The 16,569-nt window shown below is 36.7% G+C and overlaps 1 protein-coding gene across 1 annotated transcript; it reads right to left on the bottom strand.

Moving 5' to 3' along the window:
• Positions 1–15,418: 15,418 nt before the first annotated feature.
• On the bottom strand, positions 15,419–15,913 carry TOMM20L (translocase of outer mitochondrial membrane 20 like). The gene is made up of 3 exons (XM_060094384.1): positions 15,744–15,913; positions 15,629–15,708; positions 15,419–15,573 (listed from the first exon to the last, which is right to left on the bottom strand). The coding sequence occupies exons 1-3, from the start codon at positions 15,911–15,913 to the stop codon at positions 15,419–15,421; spliced, it is 405 nt and encodes a 134-aa protein (XP_059950367.1).
• Between the last annotated feature and the right edge of the window lie 656 nt (positions 15,914–16,569).

Below are 16,569 nucleotides of genomic sequence, written 5' to 3' on the forward strand. Positions count from 1 at the left end.
AATATGGGTTATTTTGTGGTTCTACATAAATTTTAGGATTATTTGTTCTAGTTCTGTGAAAAATGTCATGGGTATTTTGATAGGAATTGCCTTGAATCTGTAGATTGCCTTGGGTAGTCATTTTAACAATATTAATTCTTCCAATCCAAGAATACTATATAGCTTTCCTTTTCTTTGTATCATTTTCAAATTCCTTTATCACCCTTTCATAGTTTTCAGGGTATAGGTCTTACCCCACCTTGGTTAAGTTTATTCCTGGGTATTTTATTCTTTTTGATGCAATTTTAAATGGGATTGTTTTCTTGCTTTCTCTTTTTGATGGTTCATTATTAATGTATAGAAAAGCATAAGATTTCTATATGTTAATCTTGTATTCTACAATTTTACGGAATTCAATGATTAGTTCTAATAGTTTTTTGGTGAAGACTTTTGGGTTTTCTATATACAGTATCTTGTCATCTGCAAATAGTGACAGTTTTACTTTTTCTCTTCTAATTTGGGTACATTTTTATTTCTTTTACTTGTCTGATTGCTGTAGCAAAAACTTCCAATATTATATTAATTAGAAGTGGTGAGAGTGGGCATGCTTGTCTTTTTTCTGATTTTAGAGGAAAGGCTTTTTCTTTTCACCATTGAGTAGGATGTTCACTGTGGGTTTGTCATAAAAGATGTTTTTTATGTTGAGATATGTTTCCTCTATACCAACTTTGATGAGAGTTCTTATCACGAATGGATGTTGAATTTTGTGAACTGTGATTTTTATCCTTCCTTTTATAATGTGGGGTATCACATTGATTGATTTGTAAATCTTTAACTACCCTTGCATCCCTGGAATAAATCCCACTTGATCATGGTGTATGATCCTTTTTATATATTGTTGAATTCAGTTTGATAATATTTTGATGAGGATTTTGCATCTGTATTCATCAGAGATATTAGCCCATAATTTTCTTTTTGTGTAGTGTCTTTGTGTTTTTTTAGTATCAAGATGTTGACCTTGTAGAATGAATTTATGAGTCTTCTATCTTTAATTTTTTGGAAAAGTTTGAAAAAGATAGGTATTAGCTCTTCTTTATATGTTTGGTAGAATGCCCTTGTGAAGCCATTCATTCAGGACTTTTGTTCGCTGGGAAATTTTTTTTTATTATAAATTCAAGTTTACTATAAACGATTGGTCTATTCAGATTGTCTGTTTTTTCCTGATTCAGTCCTGGCAGGTTGTATGTTTCTAGAGCTCTTTTCTTCTAGGTTGTCCAGTTTGTTGGCATATAACTATTTGTAGTATTGTCTTATTTTTTTTAAATCTGTGTAGTATCGATTGTTATTCTCCCCTTTCATTTCTTATTTTGTGTCCTCTCTCTTCTTGTTTTGCCTGGCTAAAGTTTATCAATTTCATTTATCTTTTTCAAAAACCATATCTTGGCTTCATTGATCTTTTCTTGCTTTTTTTTTGGTGTCTATTTTATTTCTTTCCTCTCTGATCGTTATTATTTCCTTTCTTCTGCTGATGTTGGGCTTTGTTTTTTCTTGTTTTATAAATTACTTTAGATGGTACATTAGGATGATTATTTGAGATTTTTATTCTTTCTTGTGGTAGGCCTGTATCTCTATAGGACTGCTTTTGCTACATTTCCATAGATTTTGGAATATTGTGTTTTTACTTTCATTTGTCCTGAGGTATTTTCTGATTTCTTCTTTGATATCTTCATTGACCCATTGGTTTTTAGTAGCATATTATTTAGCCTCCATATTTTTGTGCTTTTTCCACTTTTCTACCTATAAATGATTTCTAGTTTCTTACAATTGTGGTCAGAAAAAATGTTTTACATAATTTCTGTCCTCTTACATTTGTTGATTTGTTTTGTGACCTAGCCATGTCATCTGTCCTGGAGAATGTTCCATGTGCAATTAAATGAATTTGTTTTTGCTGGTTTTTAATGGAATGTCCTGTAGATACCTATTAAATTCAGCTCAGTCTGTTGTGTCCTGTAAGACCACTGTTGCCTTTTTGATTTTGTCTGGATAACCTGTACATTGATGTAATTAAGGTGTTAAAGTCCCCTAATATTGTTGTACTATTGTTATAGTCAGTTTTCCCTTTATGTCTGTTAGTATTTGCTTTATGTATTTATGTACTCCTGTATTGAATGTATATAAGATAATGAGTGTAAAATCCTCTTCTTGTATCAATCCCTTTTTCATTATATAATTCCCTCTTTATCTTTTGTTATAGTCTTTGTTTTAATGTCTATATTTTCCTGATATGAGTATTGCTACTCCTGCTTTCTTGTCAGTTCCATTTACATGAAATATCTTTTTGTGTTCTCTCACTTTCAGTCTGTGTGTCTTCAGCTCTGAAGAGAGTCTCTTTTAAGTAGACTATAGATAGGTCTTTTTTTTTATCCAGTCATCCATCCTGCATGTTTTGATTGGAGCATTTAGTCCATTGACATTTAAAGTAATTACTAATAGGTATGTACTTATTGCCATTTTATTACTTGTTTTCTGGTTGTTTTTGTAGTTCTTCTTTGTTCTTCTTTTTGTTTCTTCCCCTGAGGTTTGATGATTTTCTTTAGTTGTATTCTTGTGTTCCTTTCTCTATAGTTCTTGTGTAACTATTATAGGATTTTGCTTTGTGGTTTTCATGGGGTTCATATATGTTGATCTATAAGTATATCTACTTGTTTTAAATAGGTAGTCCTTTAAGTTTAAACACATTCTAAAAGATCTATGTTTTTTACTCTCTTCCCCCACATTTTATGTTTTTGATGTCATATTTTACATTTTAATGTTTATCCTTTCACTGTTTATTGTAGTTATAGTTGATTTTGCAATTTTTCATCTTTTAATCTTCATACTAACTTATTTAAATGGTTGATCCTCAGCCTTTAATGTATATTTGCCTTTACTAGTGGGATTTTTTCTTTCCTGTAGAGTCTTAACTTCTTATTATAGTCTTTTCTTTTCCAGATGAACTCTTTTAGTTTTTGCTTGTCTGAAAAGTTCATTATCTCTCCTTCAATTCTACGTCTTCCTTAGTAGAGTTGTAGGTTTTTTTTCCTAGGTTGTAGGTTTTTCCCTGTCAGCCCTCTGTATATATCATACTATTCCCTTCTGGCCTACAAAGTTTCTGCAGAAAAATCAGCAGATAGCCTAATGGGAATTACATTGTATATGACTTTCTTTTTTACTTTTTTTCTTGCTGTTTTTAGAATTCTCTATTAAACTTTGTCATTTTAATTATGTTATGTCTTGGTGTGAGTCTGTTTGGGTTCATCTTGTTTGGGACCCTCTGTGCTTCCTGTATCTGGATATCTATTTCCTGTTTAAGGCTTGGGAAATTTTCAGTCATAATTTCATCAAATACATTTTCAACCCCCTTCTCTCTGTCTTATTCTTCTGGGATCCCTATAATGTGAATGCAAACCCAGAGGTCCCTTAAATTGTTCCCATTTTTTATTTGTTTTTCTCTTTGCTGTTCTGATTGGGTGATTTCTTTTATTCTGTCTTCCAGGTTACTTATGCATTCTTCTGTATCACTGGGTTTGCTATTAGTTCCTTGTGGTGTATTTTACATTTCAGTTATTGTATTCTTCAATTCTGATTTCTTTTTCATATTTTCTTTTTAAAATTTTCGCTGTGTCCATCTATTCCTTTCCTTAGTGTAGCTAGTATTCTTATTACTAATGTTTTGAATTCTTTATCTGTAAATTGTTTCTTTCATTATTTGTTTCTTTAGGTGTTTTTTTCAAATGAGAGCAGTTCCTTTCTTCTTATTTTGGTTAACTTTCTTTGTTTCTGTGAAATTAAGTGAATTACCAATCGCAGTCTTGAAAGTATATCCTTATGTGTGAGTATTTCTGTACAGTCTGTGTGTGCCCAGTGGCTTTTGTGGGAGAGTTGGGTTTGATGTGAACACAAGTCATGTCTTTCCTCAGGTTGTGCTGGCAGCTATTACCTTGGTAGTTTGTGTGGCTGGAGATGGAAGGGCTGTGACATGAGCCACATATAGGCTAGGGCTTTCTCTCTTCTCAGTGGCCATCACTGCTGTATTGGGGTTTGGGATGGGTCTTAAGTTGCTAGAGAAGAAGTCCTGGGTCTTGGGTCCAAGTTGTCTTTCTTCCTTATACATGTGTGCTCTCCCCTCTCCCAGCATTGGCACACTCACCCCAGACAGGAACAGAACTGGAATAAGAGGGCTGGTGTGGGCCTTTGGCATTGACAGGGTGCAGGCGGTGGCAGTCTGGCCAGGGTAAGAGATTTCGACTGCCTCTGATGTGCTGCCTAAGTAAGTGCACACAATGGCTGCCCACATACTACTCAGAGGCAACCTAATGTCTGAGCCTCTTTTGTCCCTCATAACGGAGCTCTCCCTTTGGCCTCTGCTGTCCTTGTCCAGGTGTGGAGCTGTGCTGCAAGACAGATGGGGCCTGCGTGGGCTCTCTATGTGGTAGAGGCTTAGACTATGGTGGTCCAGCCACAGGCAGAGATGGTGCTGCTTCTGACATGCTCCCTTTGTAAGTGCCAATTAGGGATGCCCCTACCCTGCTCAGATGCTGGTTTGGGTCTGAGATGCTTCTGTGTATCAGAGCTAGCTCCTAAGTGAGGTGGGAGTGTTTGTTCTGTTTAAGGTGGGGCATGACATGGGGTGTTCCATTAAACCAGCCAGCCACTCTTGCTGTTTTTAATCCACTCCTTCTGCCCCGCTTTGAGAGCAGGCAAATGTATATATTCCTCATGAGTGGAATCCAGGATTTCTGCAGCCCTCCTGTTAGTCCTACTGGCCCTCCAACCAGCCAAGTGGGCTCATCTATCCCATGTTGGTCCCCAGGGCAGGGGCACCCAACCTGTGGCTTGAACTACTCACTTCCCAGAGAGGATCTCTGCCCATATCTCCCTTTTCCTCTGAATCCTGTCCCAGCGTCACATGTCCCATCCTGATTGCTTTTCTTTCCTTCCTCCTTGATTCCATGTGGATCTTTCTTACAGCCTTGTTTGTACAGGGCTATTTTTGCCAGTTTCAAGTTAGTTGTTTTCAGTGAGAATTGTTCCACATGTAGATGTATTTTTGATGTGTTTATGGGTAGAAGTGATTTCCCTGTCTTCCTACTTGCCATCTTGTTGATCTCTCTCTAGCTTTTTATTTTAGTTTGTATCTACTGATATGCCTCTAAGTTCATTAACCTTTTCTTCTGCTATGTCTAAACTGCTGTTGATTTCATCCAATGTATTTTGTTTGTTTGTTTTTATTTCTAAAAGAGTGATGTAATTTTTATAACATTTCTTCTGTTTAAAACTATTTTTTTCTGGTTTTTTTTTTCTCATTTCTAGTTCAGTAAGTCTTGTCCAGTTATTCAACAGTACTGTAAAATCTCTTTGAATACCATTTTTTACATATTCAAATACATCATATAATCTATCAGTTTTATTTTTTTTCTTTGAAACATTCCAGTTACAGTACTCCACCTTTGTGAAACAATCTGGAATAGTTACTTTCTAGATCTTCTGCACAAATATACTCATGGGATATGCTTTCAGTGTTCTTATTGGAAGCTCTGCTTGATGGATCTCAGGTCTTCTTTTTTTCATCTACTGCATTGTTTTAGTGGACTAAAAGCTTCAGGAGTTTTCTGAGAAACTGCATTTTGAGAGTTTGAATGTCTGAAAATGCCTTTATTTTTTACATTTCACTTATAGTTTTGCCTGTACAACATTTCAGAGTAAGGCATAAAAAGTTGATTGGAACCTCTGTGACAATAGGCCAGATTTGTCTGGTAGGCCTCACTGTGAGGTTGAAGAGAATATGGTCCATTTCAAATTTCATATCTGTAGGGATTTTCTTTGGGGCCATTTAAATTCTCCAGAAAAAAGTCTTCAAATCTACAGCTTTGCAGAATGTATGCTTATTAGGGTATTCTTTAAGCTATATTGTTCAAAGAGAACTAAGAGTAAGAATTATGTATGAAGCAGTTCAATTAATTTCCCTATTTTAATAATGTATATTTTCCTCCCCATTAATACTATTTTTGGTTTCCCTGATTTAGAAGGCAGCTAGGGTTTTCCCCAGCATGGTTCTCAAAGTTTAACATCCATCACAAATACCTGAAGGGTTTGTTAAACAGTTTGCATGAACACATCTCCTGAGTTTGCAATTCAGTGATGATGGTGACTAAAATTTCCACGTCTAATGAATGGCCTGGTGATGTTGATAATGCTGGTCCAAGGACTGTACCTTGAAAACCACTGTCCTACATGAAACTTACATAAGGTATATATTCTTTCATTCCAGTATGTAAAATTTATCTTCTGTGCATTGTTCTCAGTATAATTTACTTAAATGCTGTAGCAAACCTTGCCAGTCTCATGTGGTTCCTGTTTGGGTAGTTTTTAAGCTTTTGAAGAGAAATTTGACCAATTGTCTTTTAGAGTTCTCAAATTAGAAGTAACTTCATCATGAAAGGAATGACTCAGGCAGAGTGATTAAAATATAAGCTCTGGAACCAGGCATCTTGGATTCCTTTTCTGCGGACTTCAGTTTATTAGCGCCCTCTGCTTACATTCCATCGTCCTCTGCAGATAGATGGATAGATAGATAGATAGACTGACAGACAGACAGATAGATCAATCCTACGTCTCGGTGTTATTGTGAAATTTTCATAAGATAATAAATGATAAACATTTAATACAGAGCCTGGCCACAGTAAGCTCTTAATATGTGGTTTGAAATCAACAACATCTTCAGCCTTATCATTATCACTGATAAACTGGTGTTGTGATTAATAGTAGCTTATGGGAGTCAGGGACTGACTCAGCTCTAATGCACATTTTTAACAAGTACAGTATCCAGCTTAGCAACTATGCCTCAGCCCTGTGGTATATGAAGAGCAAAGGAGACAAATACGAATATCATGAACCTGCTGCCTTCTGGGTCATAAGTAATAAAGTCCTTTGTCACTATCCCAGGGGGTTTGTGTCTCCTGCCATTATTTGTGAAACTGTGGTAGCTAACTTTTTAGCTTGCTGGTAAAGTAAAATTCAGAATATTCACTGGTGTTAATAATTTTTTTGTGCAGGTGGAAGAAGTCACAATATCTATTAGTTGTAATACTAATAGTCTTTCAAAAATACACCTCTACAATGTAAAATTACAAAACATAAGTCAAGTTTTATAAACATGCACACACATGTCTTTATGTTCTTTGAAGCATAGGTTAAGGTTTTAAAAAGTCAACATTCATTTTTTTAAAGATATTTTACTGTTCAAGATGTAACTAAAATGTGGGCTGCTCGTATATGTGGTGTCGAAGTCAACATAGCTGAAAATAAAGGCTACCAGTATAATTTCATCTGATTCCTTTAAAAATTTAATATCTATAGATCTTATGTCCTTAATATTTTACAAATGTTTTCTTTTGCAGAAGATTAAACCAACTGCAGTTTAATTCTGCTTGGCTATTTTATTTAGGCTTTAAATTGGTGCCTATTTATTCGTAGCCACCTTCCTTATTGCTAGTTTATTTTTCTCACTGGTGTTTGGGACAGATTATTCTGATAATTGGTACATGAAATATCTGTGTCTTACATAAGTATGGCTTCAGTAAGGTAGATTTTACTCTCAGTCTCAAGAGGATAAAATTAATTGAGTATAGCGTTGGTTAAATGTAGGGTTTGGCAAACTATTTTAAGTAGTTATTATTTCAGTCTTTTTAGGGCAAATTAATGTATCTCCTTGCTCTATTACCTCTTTTATTTCTAAAAGCTTACTTTTATCTTGAATATTTGTCTACTTTCTACCACTATCACTTGGGAGATTAGTATTTGACCCAAACTTAGATGGCAAATTTGTACAGTGTCTCATTATTTCACATTGTGTTACACAATAAAGCTTTTAGCATATCTGATGTAATCAAACATTTCATGATTTCCAACATTTTGCATTAAATCTTGAGCCTCAGCAACTTGCTGAAAAAGTTTTTATTATGATGTTTACATTTTGCATTGTTTCAAAATTACCTTAAATGTATTGATCAGTCTGTTGTAGTGATTTGGCCTTTAATCTTGATCTTTTAAAAATTAATAGAGCAGAGGATAATAGCATTGATTAGCCACCAATGTGTACATGACAATATACTAGCCACTAAAACAATTCTATCTTGTACAAATCCTTCATTTCAAGTTGACTCTCAGCCAAGGATGAAAGATCAGGAATATAGATGGAATCCTATCTCAGAGTCAAAGGCTCTCTACTTTTCATGCCTCAGACTTATGGTTGAAAGTAGTGAGGCAAATCTGTCTGCCAGTCAAGAACACTGGGAAATAATGCAGTAGCATTTGAGATCCAGAAATACTGACACCATTGCTATGAACATCTGTAAGCATAGAATTGACTTTATACATTAGCTTGTTGGTGAGATTTCAGGCAGTGCAAAATCCTGCTTTCCCAAAATAACAAGTGTTCTGTTCATTCCTTAGATGTAATCACCAGGGAGACAGTGGATCAAAATATAAGGCATAATATTTTGTTAAACTTTAAATGTAATGTATAGGTGCTGTGTTCTCTGTCCTTACTTATTTTGCTCCATTATTTATTTTATTGTGTGGTCATTAACACAGTCCTTAGCCACTGCTCTTGCCTCTCCTCTTGTGTCATCTTGATATTCTTTTCTCTACTCATAAATTCAGAGACTCTATAGATATTTCCCAAAGTAGCAAATATATATAACTTTCTGAAAGGAACAGACATTATGATGTCTGTCTCTTGACTTTTACAAGAAAAATCATTTTGTCTGTTATAAAATTGTTTCTCAATCCAGTATTAATAATGTCATGTTCTGTGTCTCTGTTGAAATGTGATAACTATGGCTTTTCATTGGTGAGATACATTGGCTAACATGTTTCATGATTCACAGATTGTAAAATTAGGAAAAGATAGTATAGATTTATTACTTTTTCAGAAAAAAAAAGCTGTAGTTTTCAAGAGAGTAGAAAGTAGAAGAAAATGCCCAATGACACTATACGCTCTTTTTTCTCCACTGTCTCCAGGTAAATTTAGGGATTGGTCATATTTAACACCATGAATTTTATATTTATCAATGGAGTTATTGGTTTGGGGCTGGGAATTTTACCTTTGAATCACTTGAGCCATTATCAAGAAGCCTGGGATGATCTTTGGTGAACAGGTGGGCTCAAAAAATTCTTGCAACATACACAATGTTCCTAAGATCTCTGACCTCTACTTGTGCCACAGTGAGATCACCCCTTTATTTTCTACCTCACCTTCCTAGTGCATTTTCTCCCACATTTCCTCTGTTAGTGTGGATTGCACCCCAGGTCCTGACTTGAAGCATCATCGTGCCTTTGATCTTGTCATCATATTGCCATGTTCATCTGTTCTTCTCTGGTTGTGTGATGATTTTTCATTCCTCTATGGCAGAGTTCTTCAATTTAGGCACTATTAAAACTTTGGATCAGATAATCCTTTGCTGGGGTTGGGGGAGAGGAGCTGTCTTGTTCATGAAGGATGTTTAGTAGCATTCCTGGTTTCTAAGGACTACACGCTCGTTGTGCTCCCCCTCCCACTCTGCCCCAGTTACAACAATCAAAAATATCTCTAGCATTGCCAAATGTGCTTCTGGAGAGAAAAACTGCCCTGGTTGAGAACCTCTGTGCTATGGTGTTCCTGGTTTTTTATCCTATGCAATAGGAACTTATCATTTAGTTGAGTTTCTTTCCTCAGCTCTTCTATCTGCACCAGTTCCTCAAAACATCCAGATATTAGCAAGAATGTTTTATTTTAAGATGGCCAGGTTTCAAGTGTGTAATAATCCACCTAAAAATACTGAGTTGGTTAATTCTTCCTCGGGTGACTATACCTTTTTCTAAGGACTGGAAAGGCATCCAAATGGATGACCATGTTACTTTCATAAAACAGTAAGTGTAGGGCTTCCTTGGTGGCACAGTGGTTGAGAATCCACCTCAACCAATGCAGGGGACACGGGTTAGATCCCTGGTCCGGGAAGATCCCACATGCCGTGGAGCAACTAAGCTTGTGTGCCACAACTACTGAGCCTGTGCTCTAGAGCCCGTGAGCCACAACTACTGAGCCTGCACGCCAGAACTACTGAAGCCTGTGCATCTAGAGCCCATGCTCCACAATGAGAGAAGCCACTGCAATGAGAAGCCTGTGCACTGCAACAAAGAGTAGCCCCCGCTCGCTGTAACTAGAGAAAGGTCGCGTGCAACAACGAAGACCCAATACAGCCAAAAATAAATAAATAAAATTAAAAAAGAAAACAAAACAGTAAGTGTAGTTACTCTTACAAATCACCTCAAGCTCTAAACCAAATTACCTCAAGCCATATCTTTAATTTCAGGAAAAAAAACCTTATCAGTATCTTTAAAAAAAGATTTTTAAAGACTTTATTTTTAGACTAGTTTTAAGTTTATGACAAAATTGAGAGGAAGGTACAGAGTTTTCCCATCTACACCCACCCCCTAATTTTTAGCTGAAGAATAGTGAGGCTGTTCACAGAGTGAGGGTAAAACAGAAGTGACACAAACCACAGACCCTTGGCTGTCTGTGGAAGACTCCAAAGGCAACAGCATGTGTGCAATTTAAAAGCAAATAGTATGAACATAGAAGATAAATGGATTTCAACAAAGACTAATTTATAACTTTCTGGAAGATAATTTCTTCAAATTTCCATTTTCTCCTGTCACATTGAGTAAATAATATAAGCAAAAAAAAAAAAACAGTTTATCCAGAGATTTTAAAGATCTGCCAGAGATTAATGATGACATTGGAACTGAATGGAAATACCAAGCATAAAAATTTACCTGGAAACAAAATTCAATACTAACATTTTGTGAAAGGAGTTTTTCTTCCAATGAAGAAATTAGAAGAGTAACCTCATGGTCTAGAAGACTGAATTTTAAATAACTAAAAAAAAAAAAAAAAAAAAACTTGTCAAATATTTAATTATCTGTGATTAAAGCTAGCAGAACAATAATCTGCAATCATTAGAAACATTTTATTTCTTATATGCCTTACCTTTTGTTCCAACCCTAAGAAAATTGTTTATCTGGATTATAGGTATATTATTAAAGCATAACTGTTGTTTGTGTGATAAAATTGAAGTTTCCTTGTATGGTTTTAAGTATGTATTTTTCTTTTGCACTAGTATAAAAGAAAAAATAATGTTTCTGTTTTCTTTTAATTATAGCAATGAATTATTCAAGACTCCCTTTTCTTTATTTCTACCATTATTCCTCACATCTGGTATGGATTATACAACTTTTGGCCCCTGGTCTTTAACTCTGACATGCTGAACAGAAATCTGATAGCTCATTCTTCCCTGAATTCCTCATTTTAAGAAAGGAAAGAAAAATACCCAACTTACTCCAACATTTTAGCAGTCTTCCCTCTACTTTCCACTAAAATGTCCCATTTTTCTTGATGTTTGAATAAATTATCACATAGTTACACAACTGAGATGGTCAGAGTACTAATGCCACAGTCCTTCCTAGAGCAGGCATATAAAAATTAGCAGAATATGAACAACTTCGTAAAGAAACGTGAAACTCAATTAGAGATAAAAGTAGCTGGGTTTTATTACCTTAATATCTCAAGGAAAATATATAATTGGTTTTAAAAATTTATTTCAACAAGTAATCTATCAATTTTACATAAAGTTTGCTGATTATAGTTACTGTGTGTAATCTGTTTCTCCTTATGGAAATAATTTGAGTTTATAAAAAGGGAAAGGTTCTGCCTTGATAATGATGTGGCATGGTTTATAAAATGAAATCACTATTCATTCAAAAATTTAGTTGAATACTTGAGCTGTTTTGGTAACAAATTATTGCTAAGGTGTTAGTTAAAGCTTAGGTAACAGGAGTGCAGGAGAGGAGTCACTGCTGCTCACAGGTTCGTCTTGTGCCTTTTGGCAGTTATGTTGGAAAATTAAGGCAGCCAGTGTGTTCTTGTTAATTGTCTTTGTTATTTCTCCAGAAAACCTCCTCATAACCATTGTGGTTTCAGTTGTACTGTGTGTATTGTACAGTTTCCCAGGCCCTCACTCTTCACTAGGAATCCGAGGATTGGTGTTCATGTTCATTTTGGCCTCCTTGAGATAAGATCCAACAAGATGTATTGAACCTAACTATTTCATTATGATCGAAGACTCTCTGCTGCTTTTTGTAAAATTTATCAATCCTCATTTTATTCTTCATGTTTATTTTCTGATTTTCTCTTTTCTTCATCCCAGTATGGATGGGATGGCTCAGTATGGAGCTATTGGATGGCTAAACTATGTGGCGACATAGTTTATGCTAACGCATATATATGGAATCAAAAAAATATGGTACTGATGAACCTAGGTGCAGGGCAGGAATAAAGAGGTAGACATAGAAAATGGACTTGAGGACATGGGGTGTAGAAAATGGACTTGAGGACATGGGGTGTGAGGGCGAAGCTGGGGTGAAGTGAGAATAGCATTGACATATATACACTACCGAATGTAAAATATTTGGCTGGTGGGAAGCAGCAACATAGCACAGGGAGATCGGCTCGGTGCTTTGGGATGACCTAGAAGGGTGGGATAGGGAGGATGGGAGGGAGCCTCAAGAGGAAGGGCATATGGGGACATATGTATGCATATGGCTGATTTGCTTTGTTGTACAACAGAAACTAACACGCTATTGTGAAGCAATTATATTCCAATAAAGATCTATTAAAAAATAAAAAACAAAAAAAAGCATTGAGCTTGTCATCTATGATGATCAGTCCCTAGACCCAATCACACAGCACAAATGTGAAAAAGGCTTAGTTCTAGCTTATACTCTTCCACTTACATGTGTCACTGTGATCAGGTATCCTGAACCTGAGACACCTAGTGGGGTACACGTGAAAAGCCATTTATGAGCTTTCTTGATTCTTTTCTGAAGAACAGACTAACTAATGTTTATAGTTTTTGTGTTTTCTTTTTGCTTAACATTTTAATGAAATGGAACGAATAGTAACACTCTCGGTTTTATCCTGCACTAGAAAGTTTGAATGTTATTTTTGATCCAGTACTTTAGGGGCAGCCTTTATAATAGCTCACCTAAAGCTCCTTGCTTTTGTAAGTCCACAGACAAATGATAATGAGGCCAAGATAAATTAGTCTTTGCACTTTTATCTCTTTACGACTTAACAGATCTCATCTTTCCTATCAGTTCATTTCCCAGCAGAGAACGGTTCACTAAAAAAGGGGCAATTGGCATGAGTTTAATCAGGTATTTTTAAAAGTTAACAGAGACCAACAGGGTAGAATGAATAAGCCCAGGGCTACCACTATTGGGAAGTTGCTTCTCTCAATAAGCTTGAAGGGGCTGGAGGGGAGAACTATTTGAAGTCTATACAGGATTCCTAACCTTTGGTAGAATAACACTAATAACACTTGCACTGACAACTAGCTGCCTCAGCAGGAATGGAGCTGGGGGACCAATACCCTGACAGCTCTCTCCTCCTACCCTTTGATCCCTGGCTAGGAACTCATTGTTCAAACATAACCAAATCTAAAGGGTAAAAAAAGTATTTTTGTATTTGTTTATAGAAAGCAGCCTCCTGAGGTTCAGAACAAGGTAAAGAAGATAGGAAGAGGGACATAAAGAGACAATGGGGAATGACCAATACATCTGTAAATTGAAGCTTTTTAACCTGAAGATCTCAAAGTTCCTTTCTGCTCAGCCATTCTGCCTATCTCTTACCTGTAGCTTTTTGCCACACCTCAAATATATTTATGCAATTTTATATGGCCTGATTTTTGTGTATCAATTATGATTTATCATTCCCATAATGCTTTATGTAAAGCATGTTTTGGAATGTTTTTGTTACTTGCAGTTTTTTTCAATATTGGCATATTCTGGTATAAATGAGAATATCACACTAATATCTTGAATGCTACTACACAGAACTAATCCACTAAATTGGAATTTAGGATTGTTCAAGCTTTTCTTTATAGTCAGAGTAAACTAAGGGTCTGATTGATTCTACAATAGAATTAAGAATTATGTCTTGTTATTTTCTTTGTTTCTGTAAATATATAGATTGGAGAAAGGGCAGGGCTAGGTTTAAATTTTGGGAATTTTAAGTAATATTTATTCATTTGTTTATAAAAAATATAATGCCATGGAAACATACAACATGGAATGTCTGTAGAATGGATAGAGATATTTTTGTCTTCCATCACGGATGAGTCTCTGAGAAATGACTATAATGCCAGTGGTTTTCTGAAAAACAACCAAAACTACTCAGTTATTGACAACTTTATCATGGAACATGTTTCTCCATATTGCTAGGAAGGATACTGCTAGAAAGTTGGAATTTGTACTTCAATGAAAAATTGTTTGGAAATGAATAAGCAACTATGTTTGAAATAGCAAGAACATATGAGCAATTATGAAAATCAGTGTTATACAGTATATTAGTTTGCTTGGGCTGCCTTAACACAATACCACTGTGGCTTAAACGACAGAAGTTTATTGGCTCACAGTTCTGAAGATTAGAAGTTCATGATCATAGTCCCTGCAAATTCACTTTCTGACATGGGCTCTCTTCCTGGGTTATAGAAAGCTACCTTCTCACCATGTCTTCATATGGCCTTTACTTAGTTCATGGACATGCATACACACACACACACACACACACACGCACACACAGTGCTCTCTGGTGTCTCTTGTTATAAGGACACTAAATCTATTGAGTCAGGGCCCTGCCCTTATGACCTCATTTAACGTTAATTACTTCTTTAGAGGCCCATCTCCAAATACAGTCACACTCACGCAGGGGGGGTCAGGGTTTCAACATAGGAGTAGTTTTTTAAAATTAATTTTATTAATTTAACTTAATTGTTTATTTATTTATTTTTTAAATTTGAAAATCATTTATTCACTCAGTCATCTCCAAATTTTCTAGGATCAATTGCCTTCATTTAGGTATACCAAAATCTTGATACTGGTGACTACAGAGAAGAGCTTTGGAGATAGAGGCAGACTTAAGAAAATTGCTGACTGTTAGCTCTTTTATTTCTTTTTTTTTTTAATAAATTAATTTTTATTTATTTATTTATTTTTGGCTGTGTTGGGTCTTCGTTGCTGTGTGCGGGCTTTCTCTGGTTGTGGTGCGCCGGCTTCTCAGTGCGGTGGTTTCTCTTGTTGCGAAGCACAGGCTCTAGGCATGTGGGCTTTAGTAGTCACGGCTGGCAGGCTCAGTAGTTGTGGTGCACGGGCTCTAGGCTCGCCGGCTTCAGTAGTTGTGGCTCGCAGTCTCAGTTGCTCCGTGGCATGTGGGATCTTCCCGGACCAGGGCTCAAAGCCATGTGCCCTGCACTGCATGTGGATTCTTAACCACTGCGCCACCAGCAAAGTCCCCTGACTCTTAGCTGTGGGTCTGGCAGATAAGAGGAATTTTGAGCAACAGCATCTCAAATACCTTAGGAGGAAGTGTGTGTTTGAAAACTTTCAGAGGTTCCTGTGGTTTCCCATACACCAAAAGGGCATTTCTGAGGTGTTTGACCCCCATTCGATGTTCTCTGTATAGCACAGGGAACTATAATCAGTATCTTGTAATAATTTATAAGGGAAAAATCTCTGGATAACCAAAGTTCTCCCATTCGTACCTCTTGCAGAAAAAGTTGTAATTTTTCATTCTTTGCTGGATCCCACAATGTAACGCCACGTCGGCATCACTAAAGCACTTCACCTGGATGCCCCGTCCCTCAGCCTTTTGCTGCTGGGCTCTTCTTTTTTCCCGCAGGCGGAGCTTGAACGCGGGGTTGCCATGCCTCTTCCGGTCGAAGTAGACGCGATAGCCGAGGAAGGCGATGGTACCACGGGCTGCCAGGAGGCCAAGGACTGTGCAGATGCAGGGCATCCGGCCACGGGCATCCCACGAGCCGTGCGTTAGGTGCAGGCCCGCGAGTGCGGGGACCCCAGCTGGCCGGATATTTTTTAATATTTATCTTATATTGGAATATAGTTGATTAACAATGTTGTGTTAGTTTCAGGTGTACAGCCAAGTGATTCAGTTATACATATACATGTATCTATTCTTTTTCAAATTCTTTTTCCCATTTAGGTTATTACAGAATATTAGCAGAGTTCCCTGTGCTATACAGTAGGTCCTTGTTATCTACTTTTTTTTTTTTTTTTTTTTTTTTTTGCGGTATGCGGGCCCTCTCACTGTTGTGGCCTCTCCCGTTGCGGAGCACAGGCTCTGGACACGCAGGCTCAGTGGCTATGGCTCATAGGCCCAGCTGCTCTGCGGCATGTGGGATCTTCCTGGACCGGGGCACGAACCTGTGTCCCCTGCATCGGCAGGCAGACTCTCAACCACTGCACCACCAGGGAAGCCCCTTGTTATCTATTTTAAATATAGTGGTGTGTATATATCAACCCCAAACTCTCAATTTATCCCTCCTCGCCACCTTTTCCCTTTGGTACCCATACGTTTGTTCTCTAAGCCTATGAGTCTGTTTCTGTTTGGTAAACAAGTTCATTTATATCATTTTTTTAAGATTCCATACATAA

This window comes from Mesoplodon densirostris, chromosome 3 (genome assembly GCF_025265405.1).
Source record: "Mesoplodon densirostris isolate mMesDen1 chromosome 3, mMesDen1 primary haplotype, whole genome shotgun sequence".
Classification (NCBI taxonomy): Eukaryota; Metazoa; Chordata; class Mammalia; order Artiodactyla; family Ziphiidae; genus Mesoplodon; species Mesoplodon densirostris.